The sequence below is a fragment of the Pyrus communis genome, chromosome 6, assembly GCF_963583255.1.
Source record: "Pyrus communis chromosome 6, drPyrComm1.1, whole genome shotgun sequence".
In the NCBI taxonomy this organism is placed as follows: Eukaryota; Viridiplantae; Streptophyta; class Magnoliopsida; order Rosales; family Rosaceae; genus Pyrus; species Pyrus communis.
The window spans coordinates 29,256,694-29,275,776 of record NC_084808.1 but is presented as its reverse complement, the minus strand read 5'-3'; the positions used below and the strand labels follow the sequence as shown (position 1 = coordinate 29,275,776).

The 19,083-nt window shown below is 36.2% G+C and overlaps 1 protein-coding gene across 2 annotated transcripts; it reads left to right on the top strand.

The window, feature by feature from the left end:
- Positions 1 to 13,272: 13,272 nt before the first annotated feature.
- LOC137737462 (protein indeterminate-domain 6, chloroplastic-like) lies at positions 13,273 to 17,752 on the top strand. Of its 2 annotated transcripts, XM_068476950.1 has the most exons (4): positions 13,273 to 13,377; positions 13,751 to 13,878; positions 14,105 to 14,501; positions 16,209 to 17,752. In XM_068476950.1, exons 2-4 carry the CDS (start codon positions 13,776 to 13,778, stop codon positions 17,443 to 17,445), a joined length of 1,737 nt encoding a protein of 578 aa, XP_068333051.1. In that variant the 5' UTR covers positions 13,273 to 13,377; positions 13,751 to 13,775; the 3' UTR covers positions 17,446 to 17,752. The 2 variants fall into 2 exon arrangements, with proteins under 2 accessions (XP_068333051.1, XP_068333050.1); XM_068476949.1 differs by having other exon boundaries at positions 13,290 to 13,878.
- Positions 17,753 to 19,083: the final 1,331 nt, after the last annotated feature.

Sequence of the window (19,083 nt, the reverse complement as noted above, 5' to 3'; positions counted from 1 at the left end):
AAAATGAAAAGCCCCTAACTCATGCCCAAAATTTTGAACAATAGTGGGCCTCTTACTGAGTACCTGGTCTTGAAGTTAGCCCAATGAATGACACTTATGTTTTTGTTTATTTTTTTTATACAATTGAAATTAAGACTTTAAATGTATATGGTAAATGTTCGTAATCGTTTAAACTCCATAGTAAAATTTAACACTTTTATCTTACATTCTAGAAAACTACTTTGATAACGTGCTACCTTTTTTTTTTAATAAAGTACTTATATCATATCATATAAAGCGATAGCGTACTTCTAATTCTAATTAAACAACATATCAATATTTTTATTATCCCGAATCACATAAGATAATATATTTTTAATCTTAGTCAAACAATATAGCAATATACTTATGATTTTGCATATTAAGAGACAACAACGTACTTTTAATTATGATAAAAAAGAATGCTAAAACAAAGTAAGATTGAAGTTTTTACTCCATTTTCCCTAAACCAACCCTTCCCGTTGCACTTCCAAAGTAGAGGAAGCTCCCACCTTTTATTATACCGCTACTAAATTAGTAACACTACAAACTCCCTCCCTCCCTCCCTCCTAATTTGCAATTAGGGTTTACCATTGCCCCCATTTCCACCATTTTTTTAAACCCCTGACATGAAGCGCAGGTTCGACGATTTCAAAATATCTGACGAGGACTGGGAGTTAGCATTCCTCCGCCTTCAACCCCTCCCGTGTCCTCAAGAAGTCTCGCACCCCAAAGGCCGCCGCCGATCGAGTCTTTCGCCTTCCGATCAGCCTCCAAGCCCCAACAGCTCTCCCAAGACGATAAGGACTTCGATTCCAATTGCGTCGAGATTAAACACGAACTGGCTGACGACGACTCCGATTGCGTCGTTATTCAGAACGAATTGGAGAACGATGACGCCGATGAGATCCCGGAGGCTAGGCCGATCAATCGTGGACATCGGTTTGTGGTCGAGGACGAGGATAGCGATGGGGATTGGGCTAATATTGAGTCAACGAGTGAGGAAGAGGATGAGGAGGTAGAGGAGTTGGAGGACGACGATGTGGTTGGGAAGGCTTTGCAGAAGTGTGCCAAAATATCTGCGGATTTGAGAAATGAGCTCCACGGGAGTTCGACTGCAGCGGTTTCTAATCGGTACGCCGAAGTGGAAGCTGCCCCTGTGAGGATTGTCGATCAAGTGCCTTTTCTTACTTTTATTGAGCTTCTTGTGGTATGAATGACGTGGAGTTGGAAAGCTCTTACCTTTACTCATTCATAATTGGGCTAAAAAATATGGTATTCCTTTGTTTCCAATGTAATTAGTGAAATAAGAAAAATTACAGGGCAATAGAATGTAGCTGTATAAAAGTATGGTTCTTTTATGTCATTGAGCATTACTTGCGTGAAGGTTTTGTATTTCTTTTCAGTATGTGTTGAAAGGTCGTCATAAGCATAGAATTGGTTTCTCTTTTTTTTTTTTTTTGTTGTTGTTGTTGTTGATGCTGGTGTCGTTATCGTCTTTCAATTGTTGCTGGTGTTGATCTGCCGATAGAGAAACTGCAACAGGAAACCTTTGTAATTTAGTTTTTGTATTTTTCCAGTCACACTGCAAGAGGTCCATTGTTGCAATGGATAGGGATTTGAACAAAAAACTATACATAGTCGTAGGTAGGTATGCTATACGGGTGTAAATTGGTCCAAAAAATTCTTGTGGCAATTAAAAAATTTTTGTCAATAAAATGACAATGAATTAACAATGATTTTACGTAGCAAGCTGGAATTCTTTGAGTATATGGTCTATAATAACTAACAATTTAACTCAATAATGTTATCATTCAATCTTGTAAACTAATTGAGACCAAAATTGGAAAAAGAGATACGAACGGAGAGGAATAACCAATCGATGAAATAACAAGAAACCATTATGTTTCAATAGAGGTACGAGAAACGATTAGGGGCAATGAAGTAGGTAAAGTGGTTGGATTTTGCAACCTATTCCAACCATTGCTGGATGTGATTCCAAGAGCCCAACTAGAATGAATACCACACATAAGAGTCAAAACCGGTATGTAAAAATAAAAGTTTAATTAATTAACAAAATAGAAAATCTTATACGGGTTTGGGCTTAGGGCCTCGGGTTGAAGCTTAAAAAGTTTGGATTCTAAGGACAAACGGCATGAGTTGACCTTCAAACAACTTTAGGGCCTCCTCTTTGTTGGTATTTATTTGGTTGAAAGTGTAACCAGTTGGACCACTAACCCTACTGAGGTCCTGTGTAAAAGTGTGTCGTTACCTTTTTCTTAACATCCAATGTTCATGGGAATTGATGATGACTCCTAATCGATTTTTACTTAAGCCAATCTCTTAAGTATTGTCTAAACTCAAATTAATTCTATGCTCGTTTATAATTATCTACAACTGAAGTATATTGTGAACGGTTGGGTTATGAGTGAGTTGAACAAGGTCAATTACTGAGGTTCACTGAGCTGCATGCATGATCCATGAATGAAACAGAGTCTCACGTCGGAAACTTCACAAGATAAATTACAAATATATTGAATGGTTTCTCTTCTAATGCACTAAAGCCATTTGTGATAAAATCTAAACACGTGCTGAGCTATGCAACTAGTTAAGTTAGGACAATATCGGTGTGAGTAGTAGTAGACCGTTGACTTCGGCCCTAAAATCTTAACCAACTCATGTGTAAGATTAGATGTTTAAGCTCAAAACACATATTTGAGTAGTGTGAGTTGTGTAAGAGTGTGTTGACAAAAAAAGAGAGTGATGTAATAGTGTGGACAATGAAACGAAAGTAAGAGGAAGCTAGACAGCAAAAGTTGTTAGTTGATATGTCTTTTCGATGGAAATTCCCCTTTACAAGATAATTTTTCTTTCTTGCATCAACACTACCACTCCTAGCTGGGCTGCTGCTGCCTATTACTATGTATGTATTACCCATCATTCATATCTCTCTCTCTCTCTCTCTCTCTCTCTCTCTTGTAGTTGCAGGTGAATCTTTCTTTTGGTTCCTTCCTTCCAAGTGAGTAGTTTGTAGCCCGTGAATTCGCTTTTTCTAGCTCCAAGGAAGTTTACCATCCCATTCCCAACCTCCCACCAAAAGCAACAACATGCAAATGCAGTACTCCTTCAAGCCCTACAAACTATAAATTGGATTTTTGTTATCTTGCCCTTTACAACATTAATACTATTTAAACATGTTATGATAGGCTTGCAGCTGGCTTTTAATTGAGGGAATGCATGATTCCCTTCAATAATATATTATGATTAGATTAGATATTCATGCATAGGGCAGGGCAGAGGCCCCTCCCTTCCCCAACCCCTGTACTAGCAGTCACAGCATGTCTCTACTTTATGCTCCATCCAAAAGAAAGCCACAAAGGAATAGGACCCACCAATGACCCGGCACAACGTGTCCCTCCCATTGTCACCATCACTCACATGGATCGATCGAGCTGCAGGCAAATCACATGTTTCTGTATGTTGTCCATCTCGATCGACGTCCCACTTTCTCGCTATTTCAATCTTTCCAACCTTTCCCATGCATGTAAATTTCTCAATGCTAATCTACACCAGCTTCTATCTACTTGTGCTGCTCATCAAATATTAGTTACAGTCATAGAATGGAGATAGATTCATAGGATAAGAAAACCCTAAACATAACATTGCATATGCGCGCGGTAAATTAATTAATGTGTCAAATTAACAGTCATAGTGGAGATAGACTCGATAGACTCATCATGGAGTTAAAAAACCCTAATATTGAATAACATTGCTTGTGTGTGGTAAGGATTGTTGTTTGCACTTTTATTTTTTTTCTTTTCCACTCATTTTATCGTATTTGTCTCTCGATTATCCTTCAACTCATTCAATTCAAAGGTAAAGAAAACAAAAATCACTTATTGTACTATTAATGTATCAAATTTGCCAAGTTAAAGAAAAGAGAGGTAAAAGGACTTAATTAGCCAGGATTAGTATATGAGTTATGAACTTAAGCTTTGTAAACCTTTATCTTCTTAATTTATCTTCATGCATGTAAATTAAGATGTATACTATCAATTAAATAACACAAAACATGTAGTATAGTAGTACTAGAAACAAGGGAAAGGAAAGGAATAATATTTTGATTGGATTAAGGGGGGATGGGAAGGAGAGGGGCATGCATGTCATATATATATGATGTTCATATACTCCATATGGTGGCCAGCAACGATTCCTCACGGTACGGATGGGACCCACACAGCTCCTTCCAAGAAGAAGACTTGCAACCATGACTAGTGTACTACCACCACCACCAACAGTCTCCACTGTCTACTCATATGTACCTCTACAAGAAGAAGAAGAAGCAGCAGCAGCAGCAGCAGCAGCTAGGGTTGTGGCTTTCTGTGGGCCCAGTAGGGTTCGTAACTTCGTCATTTTCATGTCACTCCACCGTAGGCCACCGGCAATCCCGACAAACCGCAAAATTTCCTTCTCTAAAGATAGACATGACCCACAGAACAATTTGTTCCTCCAATCTATCTCTGGTAATGAATTTTAAATTTCAAATTTGACAACTATGTTTTACGAGTTTTCGGATTATTTTTATCCATTGGGAATTAATCTAAATTATGATGTGGAGCGTATCGACATGAATTTACGAAGATTATTACGCAGATTTTGGGACCCCATAGAGAATTGACATGGGAAATTGAATATTAGTTTTGAATGAAAAAGAATATTCAGTCTGAGTCATGACGATCAATGAAAATCTTGTTTAGCTTTATTTAATTGCAACTGTACATTTTAAACACGAAAATTGAGAAGGTGGGTTGTTGTCATTACGTCGATTATTGAGAATTTGGTGTGGACCATGGTCCTTCTGAGCTCTAACAAAATAATTGTATGTATGATCATGTGAATACAGCAATACAATATCCTAAATGAAGTTAGTATCAAATCATATTATATATTTTCATAAGAATAAGAAAATTATATATATTAGGCACAAAATGTGAAACTTGCCAAGATGCTAACGTAGAGAATATGTCTCCGGGGGACTGCAGCTGGTTTAGGGTTGAAAGGGAAAGGCACACTTTCTCTCTTTTTTTACCCAAAAATTATTTGATTTTAAATTCACCCAGGAAAAAGACTTTTCCTTTATACAAGGAAAAACTGGAAAATTTTCAAACTTTCATACGCCGTTAAATCGTAACTGGTTAATATGTTACTGTAGTTAAACAACCCCAATAATTAACTAGGGATTCTAAACATTTTCTCACAAAAAAATCTAAACATATTCACGCAAGATTGACCTTAATCCAACATCCTTAATTCTTTTGGTTAAATTAACCACTCTTCCAACCTGGAAAGGTTATAGGGAATTTCATTCTGCCCGTGGTCACTGTCAAGTAAACTCACCAACTCGAATCATCAAACCCGGATCGACCTCCCAATTTTCTTTATCGTTTTGAAAGCCACAGTCTACGCCCTTACCGTTAGGCCACTTGTTATAGTTTTGGTTGAATTAAATTCAAACAGTGCTAAAAAAACTAATTAAAGGTTTAATGTTATAGTTTCCAATAATAATAAGGCATGAAAAGTTCTGGGAAATATTCTTTTATAATTGGAATATTTTTATCAACAACCCCAATAACTATGACCTTTGATTACGGGAGGAGCGTGTGACTGTGAGCTTAATCTTTGTGAATTAGGACACGTTATACATGCAGCCAAACACATGAAGCTCATCAGCAGCCATTTTTTATTCTAAATGATCAGCTAATTTTGAACAATGATATTCTATATGGCACTTCACTATGGATATTTCACGAAGAATATTTATGCTAGACGGTAGATGGTGCATAAAAGGTATAACGTTTGGCTAAACGTCAAGGAGTTGATGATAATTCCATTCTCGTTTTTCCATATATGGAAATCATACATAATATAAAAATATAGACACAGCCAAACCAAGACCTGGAACAAACACTGGAATTTGGAGAATATATATCACACAAGATGATCAAACCTTAAAGTCAGTACTGGACAGCACCTGTTTACAAGCACAACCGAATAATTGTCAAGTTAGATTTCTTTCACATTCCCCACCATATGCATACGGTTCTATATATATCCTTAATTTCCCATGAGGCGACGGGGAGAATGTGAGGACAAAATCTCATATCAATGAGACTACATCATGCAAAAGCTTATAAGAGATTGAGCTATTTCTCATATTGTTAATTGGTTTTATGGTAGAACCTCAACTTTTCATGGTATCAAAGTAGTTTGACTTACGTGTCAAACCCAACGGCCACATGTGATCCACGTCACCACTTTGTATCTACGCTTAAAAATTTGTCAGCATAAAAGGGCGTGTGAGAATGTGAGGACAAAATCCCACATTTTCACATCAAGGCTACATATTTATAAAATTATAATTCTTAGTTTTATTTTAATCTTCTTGCTTCTTTTTTTTTTTTTTTTTTCCTGTTTTGCAGGTTTATATTTTTTTGAGTTTGTTTATGAGGGGTTAGGTCCTCTGTCCTTCCTCGTTCTTGTATCTTTCTTTTTTCTGAGAGGTAAAATTTATCTTCTAAAATAAATATTCCCCGTTAAATATTTAGAAAAACATGAATGTAATTGGAAAAATTACACATAGAATATACTTTTAATACTTAATTATATATTGAGACAACATTTTTTAAACATTTTAAGGAGAGACAAAAATTAATGCATATGGAAAATGACATCATTGACTTTTGTACTTTAGAGTGTAAGTTACGAAAATAACCTTTATATTAAAATTCAAAATGTGAGTTTTTGCTCAGCTTCCACCACTCCTCAAACCAGATCTAAAATGGCAGACCGAGCCCTCAAGAGGCAATCAAATCCCCAAAGAAAAAGATATGGATATTCTTAAATATAGTCCAAATTTGTCTCACTTGGTGGCTGGCTTTATGAAGCAAATATAAACACAAGGTGAAAAGGAAGCCACATTGAAATTGTTGTTGACTGCAACTTATTTCCATTAGTGGGCAAAATTGATTAAATCTGAATCGGCCACTAAACTCTACTCTCTCTCTCTCTATCTCTCTCTCTCTCTCTACGATTCAAACATTTGAACCTCACTGCAACTTAATCCATGCCGTCAATCTTCAATAAAATTTTCACAGCCCAAATCTCAAAGGTACCTTCTCAAATTCCAGTTCATTTATAGGGTTTTGGTTCCAATTGATTTAAGGATCAAGATTAACCATCCAATTTTTAAATTTTCTTTCAAATTTTGTGATTGGAGATAAATTTGAAGCTCATAGCTTAGATAAAGCCCCATACACTATTAATTCAAAACAAGAAGAAGAAGAAGCCTACTTGAATCAGTACCATATATGCAATTTAATCATCGCTCTAGTCGCCTTGTCGTTATTCGCTATTTATATTGGTCCAAAAGGTAACATTTCAATTGGTATTTTCAAAAGGTAACATTTGAACTAGTAAATTCAAAAGTTTCACTTATTTCTAAATACAAGAAAAGGCACTTGAACATTCCGGCTCACGTTTCACCTTGCTTCTATGTGAAAGAGGGAAATTATGTTAGTATTAGCCCAAGACGGGTTGAATTGATTCTGCAAAAATAGTCGAGGACGGGTTGAACTGATGCTATGAGAATGGTCGATGACAAGTGAACTAATTCTGCAAAAAATGGTCGAGGACGAGTTGAACTAATTCTACAAAAGTGGTCAAGGACGAATTGAACTAATTTTGCAAAAATGGTCATAGACGAGTTGAACTGATTATGTAAAAATGGTCGATGATTGGTTGAACTTTGAATCGATTCTGCAAAAATGGTCAACGAAGGGTTGAACTAATTTTGCAAAAATAGTCGAAAACGGGTTGAACTGATTCTGCAAAAATAACCAACAATGAATTAAATTGATTATGCAGAAATGGTCTAAGAATAGTTGAATTGATTCTACAAATGATCGAAGGCGGGTTGAACTGATTCTGCAAAAAAGGTTAAGGATGGGTTGAACTGATTATGCAAAAATAGTTAAGGACGGGTTGAACTAATTCTGCAAAAATGGTCGAAGAGGGTTGGACTGATTCTGTAAAAATGGTCGAAAAGGGGTTGGAACTGATTATGCAAAAATGGTCAAAGAGGGTTGAACTGATTCTACAAAAATGATCGAGGACGAATTAAACCGATTCTACAAAAACAGTCGGTGACGGGTAGAACTGATTCTACAAAAATAGTCGAACATGGGTTGGCACATATTAATTTTATTGGAGTTGTGAGGGCTGAGTTTTATTAACAGCATAAAACCTTAGGGGTACAGCTGATATTTTAAAACATTGTTTCTATGTTTTTGGGTTGGGCTTTAGTTGTTTTTATGTTTTGTTTCTCCTTGACATGTTTAAAAATTAGTGGAGTTCCTTGAAATATAGTAAAACTTTTTGTCTCTACATATAAAGCTCCCAATAGAATTATCAACTCCCTTAAGGTTTCAAAAAAGATTGAGTTTAATGTGTTTTGAAAGGTAAAGTTTATGTCTCTCAATTTATTATATAACTTCTTCAATTCTCTTCTCACTAAAATTTCATCGTGACTGCTAAGGGTTTTGAAAGAAAAAAAATGTATTAAGTTGACAAATTATTCCCAATGAATAGTATTCTACTATTCATGTATTTATGAGTGCCACATAGCTAGGTTTATTATAAGATAGTGATATTTATACACTCATTTTTATTTCTCACACACTCTTGTAAATTTTTTATCATTGATCTTCTTTGATTAATTCGATCTGACGGTCAAAAATTAAGAAAGGTGTGTGAAAAGTAAAAATGGGTGTGTGGATAGCATTGTACCCTTATTTTAATTTGACTAGAAATGACTTGGGAGTACTTCGTTTCCTAACTTGAACAAGAATGGCAAATTTTTTAGTCGAGCAAATCATGTCCGTCTAAAGGAAATCCTGGTCCTGCTGCTTGAGGAGTTTTTCGGGATTGCTATGGTCAGTTTCTTGGTGGTTTCTGCCAAGAGATTGTTCATTGCAACTTTTTTTTGCAGACTTTTCAGCAATTATTATTGGTGTAGAGTTTGCATATCAATGGGGTTGGCATTATCTTTGGTTGGAAAGTGACTCTTCTAGTGTTATTTTTGCCCACCAATCGACTAATTTTGATCGTCCTGGACCCCTTTGTATGCAATGGTTTACTTATTTGGACCACATTCGGAAGATGACTTTGTATGCCTCTCACATATGTCGTGAAGGAATGTAATTGCGGACAATTTTGCTAATATGGGCTTGTCTTCTCCAACTTTGGTATGACACGATTCCCCTCCAATGACAATTTGTGTTGCTTTATTTTCAGACTATGTTGGTTTGCCTAGCTTCCGCTTCTCAAATTAATGTGCATCTTGACATACAAGATTGTCTCACTCTTTTTTTATCTTAACCTTGGGATGTTGCTTTTTCTGTTGTACCGGTTTAGACCTTTAGGTTTGGCTTTAGAAGGGTTATTCCTTGTATTTTTGTTGTTTTTGTTTCTAGAAGGTTAAGTTTTATGTCCCTCCTTTTTTCTTGTATTACGAGAGGTTAGGTTTATGTCCCTCCTGACTAGGTGTATATTTTTTTTTCGATATCAATAAAATTCCTCTCGTACCGTCAAAGTTTTCTTTAAAAAAAAAAAAAAATCATGTCCGTCTATTCGGTTGCATATTTCATGATAACCCACCATGTCTAAGAGGTGGGCCCTAATGTGCGATATAAAATATATATATATATATATATATATATATATATATATATATATATGTATATGTATATGATGCCCTCCTAAAAGGGTCTTTAAGGACAGAAACCTCCCTGACTACTCCTGAGGAAGTTCTCTTTTTTCCTTGATCAATTTACATACATACATACATACATATACATATATATATATATACATACATACATATATATATATAGATAATGTCATCTCCTTTGGTCCCACTTATTGCTGAACATGTACATTATTGCATAAAGGGAATAAAGAGGTTGATAATATTACATGACTACTAGCTAAGTCATGCAGTACTGAGGTTGACAGAGGAAATACCAAAGAGTTTGGCTCTCTACCTCACAAGCCAACAAAAATTGTCCATTTCCCGGATAAATTTCAAGGAAAAAAAGAGAGAGTAAGACGACCACCTTTGTTTGATGGGTAAGGCAACTGAATGAAGCTTCCTTTGCTTGCAGGTAACAACAATTCTACTCTCAAATCAAAATGCAACCAATTAAGTTTGGAGAAAAGTGCTCGTTTGAAACATTTCGGCATGCAGCTTTAACCTTTCCACCCTTATTTCTTTTAACTATTTTAGATTCTCTCTTTTAGAAGTGTCTTTCCACATAGTTCAGAAGTAGTCGAATGACATGTTTACAAATCCATAATCGAAATTAGAGAAGTTCAATTGAGAAGGAATTAAATTTGTTGTATCCCTTTCAGACACATCTGACCCCTCTCTCGTGCCATTTAAATGTAAAGTTATTGTATCATTTTCTTTGTTGTTGAAGACAAATCCGCTTTATTGAATTAAGTACCTAAAATCCCCCAACCTTTTGGTAGGATTCCAAATTAATCTCAACCTTTTCAAGCATTCCAATAGAGTATCCAATGCATAGGAAATATCACTTATGTTAGGTTCCAAGGTAAGAGAATCGTTAAGTGCCTACATGGCATTCATGGTTAGGTTTTTTAAATGACGTGATAATTTCCAAACCTAATTCCCACCCATTAAATAGATCTTGATGGAGGCCAAACCTCAAAATACTTCTTTGAAACCCCAACTTCTCTTTCGCCTGAAACTGCACGTAGGGTTGCAGACTTTAAAAAAAAAAAAAAAAAATTGTGGTGACATGGCTTGGAGATTGGATGTCGACGAGAGGATGCCAATGACTGTCTACTGCACAGTCCAAGAGTGATCATGAGAAAGCTGCTAGGTCTATTGTTTCTCGGTCCCAATATTATTGGGAGAAGCACTTGTTATACTCATAGTCATTCACGGATTTATATTCCTTGTAAATCTTGTTGTACAAACCAAATCTTATACGGATTAGTCCTGTGCATATATAGTTCTTTAAATGCCAAATTGCTCCCAAATCTTATTTGGCTTGAGATCATACAAATTCATGAATTTTATGGTAAGAACTAATTAATAAAAACCCCAGATTAAAAGAAACTAAAAAGAGATAAAAAAATAAAAATAAAAAAATTAGCACAAGAAAGAGTGAGGCTTTTGGTCTCGAGGTTGTTGCGAAATGTTCGAATTCGAATACTGTACCAATTTGCGGCCATGTTTGATTAGGCGATCATTGTGTATTTTGGATTTGATTTTTTCTGCAGAGGATGATAAAGAAGGAGGAGTTTCAATCCCCCTGCAAATATGACAGATTGGGAGAGAGGGGAAGGATGAGAGAGTGCGAGAAGGAGAAATGTATTTTTTTAAAGGTTGTGACTAATTTGACCATGAATTAATGCCACGTCATTAAAGGTTATTTCATGGGATTTGTCCATGTCATTTAAAAAAAAAAAAATTGACCATGAATGCCATGTAGGTACTTAATGGTTCTCCTACCTTGGGACATAATAAAAGTGATATTTCCTATATGTTGGGTACTCTTTAGGAATGTTTGAAACGGTTGAAACTAATTTGGAATCACACCAAAATGTTGGGGGGTTTTATGTATGTAATGCTTAATTATTTTGTATAGATTATATGGTTATAATATCTTATTTTCTAATTAACACAAGAAATATCTGTCAAAGGAACCATCAATCATCTTCCTTTATACGGAGAAGAAGTTCTTTTGATGTTGTTTCAATCGTGGTATAATCAATTTCGTCTGGTTATGACAGAGATAGACGCAAGTACTTACTTCATTAATCAGTGTGGACTAAGTCACTTACGAAATTTCTCTGTAAATCAGTCTGATGATAAAATGTTATTTTACTACAAAGTCAATTTTTGTTAGAAAAGTTAGCAAGTGGGTTATTTGTTTTATTTTTATGTTATGGTATATGGTATCTTTGACATTTTATGTCATAAGTTTACTATTATGATATCTTTAATATTTTGTCATAAGTTTACTATTATGATGAGGATTAAGATTGTTTTCCTATTTGATTATTGCTTTCTTGTTTCTCCAAATAAGGATTAAGATTATTTTCCTATTTGTCATAAGCTTTCTTGCAATCAGTTTATCGTGTTTCTTTGATTTGTTTACAATTTCAACTCTTAAAATGCTACATCTAATTGTAATTGAACTTTTCATATACTAGCCAACCTAACATGAGATCTGACCTGGTATGGCCTCTATGGCCTTCCAATACTTGTCGAATTACATCTCATCTTGTAATTGTCTCAACTTGGCTTTAGGGTATTTCACTCCAACAACATCGTTCATTGAGAAAATTTGGCTGTTCAAAGTTCTCTTAACTAGTTTAACATATATGCATGTAAAGTGAGACAATAAGATTACACAGATGCATGTGGAAGGAACTTTTAAAATTACAGGAAATGTGTATACAAATGTTGGCGATAGATGGCAATAATAGCAGTTTCTTCCTGACATGCTTATTTATCAATGATTAAAATTCAAACCAGTGAGTCTCACATCTGTCTTCAAATAGATAAATACAAGACTCTCAAAGTTTAACGTTCTTTTTTTTCGTCGAAGAACCAAAATCTCGAACAATGTTGAAAGGTGTCACGCATTTGTATTGAACAGAACAGGTACAACGTAGAGATGAGCGCATAGAGAGAGAGAGAGAAGGCATATATGATGGTTGCAGAATGAAGGGTTTTCTGAATGTAAAGGGTAGAAGACACGAAACAAGAGGAGAGAGAGAGAGAGAGAGAGAGAGAGAGAGAGAGAGAGAGAGAGAGAGAGAGAGAGAGAGAGAGAGAGATGGGAAGAGGTAGGCCTACAGAGACCAAAGGTGGCCCCCATTTTACAGTCCCCGCATAAAACGACATACATTAGGCTGCGTGAGCAGCATGAACACCGACCCCACCGCCCCTCCTCTCCCTCCCTCTCTATTCATCCCCGATATTTTAATTTCTTTGTCAATTTTAATATTGGTAAATATTTTTAATTTACAGTAAGAGAGAGAGAGAGAGAGAGAGAGAGTGAGTGCATGTATGTGTTGTGTATGTATGTGCATGACATTAAATGAGAGGAACGCAATAGAGCGTTTTATGAGATGAGTTTTATTTTTTATATCATCATCTAAAAAAAACAAGATAACTCTCTCTCTCTCTCTCTAGCTAAGGAGAGGAAGAAAAAGAAGAAGCCGGACGAAGGCCGCCTTGACTCTCTGCGTCTTCTCTCTCTCTCTGTATATATATCTTCATCTTTTCCGGATTTTAGCTGTCGTCCCAGAAGATGCTTATTAATTTTTTCCTCATAATTATTTGTTCTCTGCATCCCTGAAGCTGTAGCTACCTAGCAAAAGAGCGTATGACTCAGAGAATTTTTATTTTACTTAATTAGCTATATAGCTAGGTTTACTATGTCTCTAGTATTCGAGGAGCTAAGAGTCTAAATTTTTTCTGTGGGTCGGTTATATAGTACCTTGAGTCTTTGATCGTTTTTGAGTGCGTATAGCTCAAAACAACAGCTGAATAATTAAGAATAATATTAATTGTTTTCCTTACCATATATATATATATGACGGCTCATTCTTCATCGTTGCCATTCTTTGGAAGTAGTAGCAGAGAAGAAAACCAAAGCCAGATGACTTCGTCAATCCTTCCGTCTTCCCCAAATGCTACCACCGCAGCCACAGGCGCAGCCCCACCACCTCAAAAGAAAAGGAGAAATCAACCAGGAAATCCAAGCAAGTACCTCTTTACTTTTCATGATCGTCAATTCTTTGTACACATTTATCGATTTATATAAGATTTCAAAAAAGAAACCCTAAGCGAACCTTTGTGAACTATTTGGTTTGATGAATTAATGGTATTCTTTAAATATCATGAGTTTTCTTTTATTATAATTTGGGTATTCTTTAAAATTTTAACAAAGAAAAAATGTTAATTTTATTTGGCATTTTTCCCTAGCAGATCCAGATGCGGAGGTTATAGCACTATCTCCCAAGACGCTAATGGCAACAAACAGGTTCATATGTGAGGTGTGCAACAAAGGGTTCCAAAGGGAGCAAAACCTACAGCTCCACAGAAGAGGACACAACCTGCCTTGGAAGCTCAAGCAGAAGACTAACAAAGAACCTAGACGCAAGGTCTATCTATGTCCGGAGCCATCATGCGTTCACCATGACCCCTCTCGAGCTCTCGGAGACCTCACCGGCATAAAAAAGCACTACTCTAGAAAGCACGGCGAGAAGAAGTGGAAGTGCGACAAGTGCTCCAAGAGGTATGCCGTTCAATCGGATTGGAAGGCTCATTCTAAAACGTGCGGAACTAGGGAATATAGATGCGACTGTGGCACTCTCTTCTCAAGGTAAATTAATTAGTAGTTACTTGATTTAGTAACTAGCTCCTAATTATTGTTGATTTTCAATCATCCATTCATCGATACATACATTCATTTTGGAGATGTTCTCAAAATTGATCGAGAGAGGTACAGGTGGAGGTTTATGGGTGTAATACTAATAATCCTCTCTTCTTGGGTAAAAATAGGTGTCTCGCATACGACTATAGTGATCCTTCTATTGAAATTAATCAAACGATTTTTCAGTCTTTCCCCATGATTGTGCTTGTTTCTGTGTCTGGGTTAATATGGCAGGACTGTTTCCAAGTGAGAAATCTGTGAGAAACTGGCTTTACAAGGTTATGTATGTATATGGAGGTTTCAATCAGAATTACAGAAAGAAAAACAAGAAAGATCATCTTTTTATCGATCCTTGAAAACAACGCCCATTTTTCTTTCATCTTTTTGATACTCACGAGTGTAGTAGTAAAAATGATGAGTCGGATTATACAGACTATCAACAGAACATATATATATATGGAAGTGGAAGTAGTGGAACTATGGAAGGAGAAGAAAGAGCATAATATCAATGTTACTGGAGGGGAGGGGAGGTGGAGATAATAAGCTAGCTAGGCTTTATCTTTGTTGTCACATATAACGAGTTGGATGTATATGTCACTCATGAGTTTTGTTCTCTTCCTCGTTGGATTCATGTAATCAGAGCTACAGCTCTTCCCTTCCAGTCCAGGTACTCCTTCCCATGAAATTAAAACGTATACTGATCATGGGACCAACATTCAGATTTAGATAGATGCTCTCTCTCTCTCTCTCTCTCTCTCCCCCCCCCCCTTCGCAGTACTGGTCCAACACCATATTTCTAGCTAGAAAATCGCTTGACAGATCTTATTCTGATTTGAAATTTTACAAGTCAAGTCAGTCGTTCAATGATTAGGGTGACGAGGTTTGTGGACTTGTGACTATTATCTGTGAAAAATTAATTGAATAATGGACCGTTCATGGTTTCCTGTTGTAGTGAAAATTTTTCGGGCCTTTTTTCCGTATATTTATTCACCTTAGTAATTTTGAGTATCCTCTATGGGCTCTCTAAATGAGTTCCTAACTAAAATTTAGGAAGGATTCAATATTTTCATGTTCAATCACACTCCCTGTCATGCTCCTAAGATAGCAAAATTTCAAGGAATTACTAACTCTACGGAGTGAGAAAGGGGCTACTAATTAAGAACTCCTAGCATTGATTACTATTTTTTAATAATATTTTAAGTAACTTTTTTATTAGTTCATATTTATTATGACTCCCAGAAAATATGATTAAAGTAGAAATTTTTTAGGGAGATTCTAAAATAGCTTTCCAACATTTAGTTAAATTTTAACGTAAAATAGAAAGTATGATTGGAGATGCTTTTGTACTCCTAATTTGTCATGGAAAGATAAACTTTTTCTTGCTTTTTTTTTTTGTTCAAGTTTATTACTTACTAGCACTAGAACTTTTTTTCTTTCTCAAGCACTAGTTACATTTTAACGTAAACGGGTAAAAATGATTGGTATTCTTCAACTATTGTTTTTATCTGGATGCATCATATATGCATGTCACCACCACATATATGATATATATGTCTTGTTCTTCTATATATACATACATTTTACTCTATATATATGTCCATGAGATGATATGATATGACGAGGCCTTTCCTTTCCATTTCTTTGTGTGATACACAGGCGGGACAGCTTTATCACTCATAGGGCTTTCTGTGATGCACTGGCTCAGGAGAGTGCAAGGCATCCTTCAAGCTTAAGCACAATGGGCGGTAGCCTCTATGGAAACAACCACATGAGCTTAGGTCCATCCCAAATCCCCTCACTCCAAAACTCAACCCACCTCCCTAACAACATGTTGAGGTTAGGTAGTAGCGGCAGCGCAAAGTTTGAGCACCTCATCCCGCCATCAAATCCGTCTTCGTTTGGATCACAAGCCATGCCTAATTCCCCCAATTTCTTCATGAGAGACATTGCTAACCAGCAAGGGTTTCAAGACCAGAACCAATTTCCAAGCAAGGTATTACATGGACTAATGCAACTTCCTGATCTCCAGAGCAACCCTAACAACAACAACAGCTCACCCTCATCGAATAGCGCTGCGAATCTCTTTAACCTGAGCTTCTTTTCTAACAATGGTACCAGTAGCAGCATTACTCCTCCTGATCATCAGTTTAGTGATGGTAATGGCGGTGGCCAAGGGTTTAGCATGGGTAATGACCATCAAATTGGGTCGGGTTCTCTACCGTCTCTCTATGGGAATTCGATGCAACACGAAGGTGGCATGGCTCCGCACATGTCTGCCACTGCATTGCTTCAGAAAGCTGCTCAAATGGGTTCGACTACAAGCACCGAAAGCTCGTCTTTGCTTAGGGGATTAGGTAATTCGTCAACAAGAGCAGCTAAATCCGTAAGGCAACTAGTGTCGGCGCCCTCGAGCGTTGGAGTCAGTTTTAGTGGTGATCATCATCACAGTACTAATGGGGGTGAACAACACCACTTGAGATCATCACAGCAGGTGGAAAATGAAAACCATCTTCATGGATTAATGAACTCTCTTGCAAATGGCAACTCCTCGATTTTCGGAGGCGGGGGACTGGATCATAACAACTTTGGCGGGTTTAGTAGCGGCACTACTGCTACTAGAGTTAGTGCAATGGATCAACAGCATAATAACCCTAATTATGATGAGGCTAAGTTGCACCAAAATTTGAGTGTAAATTTTGGAGGGTCTGATAAACTGACCTTGGATTTTCTTGGTGTTGGAGGCATGGTAAGAAACATGAATGGTGGCCATGGATACTCACAGAGAGATCATCAACAACAACAACATCATGGCATCAATATGATCAACTCCTTAGACCCAGAGTTGAAGTCAACGCAGGCAAGTCAACTCTTTGGAGGCACTACACTACAGTGAGCCTGCTAGATCGAGGAACTAAAATTACATTCATGGTATAGGTGAGAGAGTCGATCCTTTTAATATGTACGAAAAAAAAAAAGAAACGGTATCGATTAATTACCAACTCTAGTTGTCTTGACCCCCAAGCATTAAGGTTTCTTGAGTTTTATTTCTATATGTGCATGCCTTAAGGACCACACTAATGGATGTCGAGTACTTTCATCGGTACTATATTATGTATAATGTGGTACCTTAATTACTTGCTTATATATACCTTAATTACTTGCTTATATATTTGGCGATAAAGGAATCCTAAATTAATATTGATCCTCCCTCTTTTGTTGACCAAGTGGTGCATGCTTAATTTTCACATAATAAAATAGGGAATTGTTATTAGCACTCCAAAAATCTCATTCTACACTCCAAACTTTCTATATTAGGAAAGAAAAATATACTTGTGAGGAGTGTAGAATGAGATTTTTGGAGTGCCAATAACACTTCCCAATAAAATATAAGCATCTAATTATTAATTAGTAATGAGATCGATGCTCATAATTAAATGTGGGAAAATTTTCAGACTATTTGTTGTAAACCACATGATGTGGTAGTAGATGTATGTTGGGCTCTTTTTTATAATGTTTTAAAAGAAGAAGTCTCACCATCAACCGTTATATCATATGGTTTACAAAATAATCTAAAAAATTAATCTCTCTAATATTTTTCTCAAATATGTATTAATTAATTTAATATTGCACATATGTATGAGGTAAGCCATGTTTGATTTATATATGTAATCAGAATGTCACAGCAGCAGACATGGGCTAGCAGCTGAGCAGGTGCTGTTTGCCCAGAAAATTCAAAATGGATACATTCCAACATAATGGACAAGTGAGAGTTTATTTTCTTATTTGTCTGGTTACGAGATATCCCTAACTAATAATATAATATTGGTATTGCCATGCATCAAGAACAAAGAATCACATAAAATAATTTGAATTTATAAGAGCTAGAGGAGAAGCTCGGGGCGACGAGTTATGTATGCCAAGTTGCCCGGTACCCCACAATATAAACTACGCACACGAATTTGTTCGGCTACCTAGCTAATACCTAACCCTAATGCCCACTTCTACAACCAAGTACAAAACGTTGCTTGGTTTTTTAGTATTTAATTAATTAATTAATTAATCGCCCCTCCCTGGCGTTTTCCAACAATTCTTTCCATTCTAATTCGATCCTTAAGCTGGTATTTGAATATTTAACTTCACAGCTACTGATGATAGATATATAATTAGATATTTTACTTTGAATTTAGAAATTTAATTAATTTAATTTACAAGCATATGCATGTGTGTTGCCATTGGGTTTGGGGCCGACTGAAAGACTGAAGAAGAACTGCTGGCCATGTAATATAGGATACTGCTCAACCAGAGGCAGGAGCAGAAATGATATATATTATGAAATATTCGACTATATATAACTTAACCTTATGTAATTATTAGGAAATTGATGGATGATGATAGGGCTGTCTACTATTGTCGTAATTGTTGTCTCTTCTATCTTATCACGAATCATAGATAATCATCCCGTGACTCCAGCGTGTGGATGCCTTTTTTTCTTCTTTAATTCAAAATTTGAATTCCTGCCCTTTTTTGACTA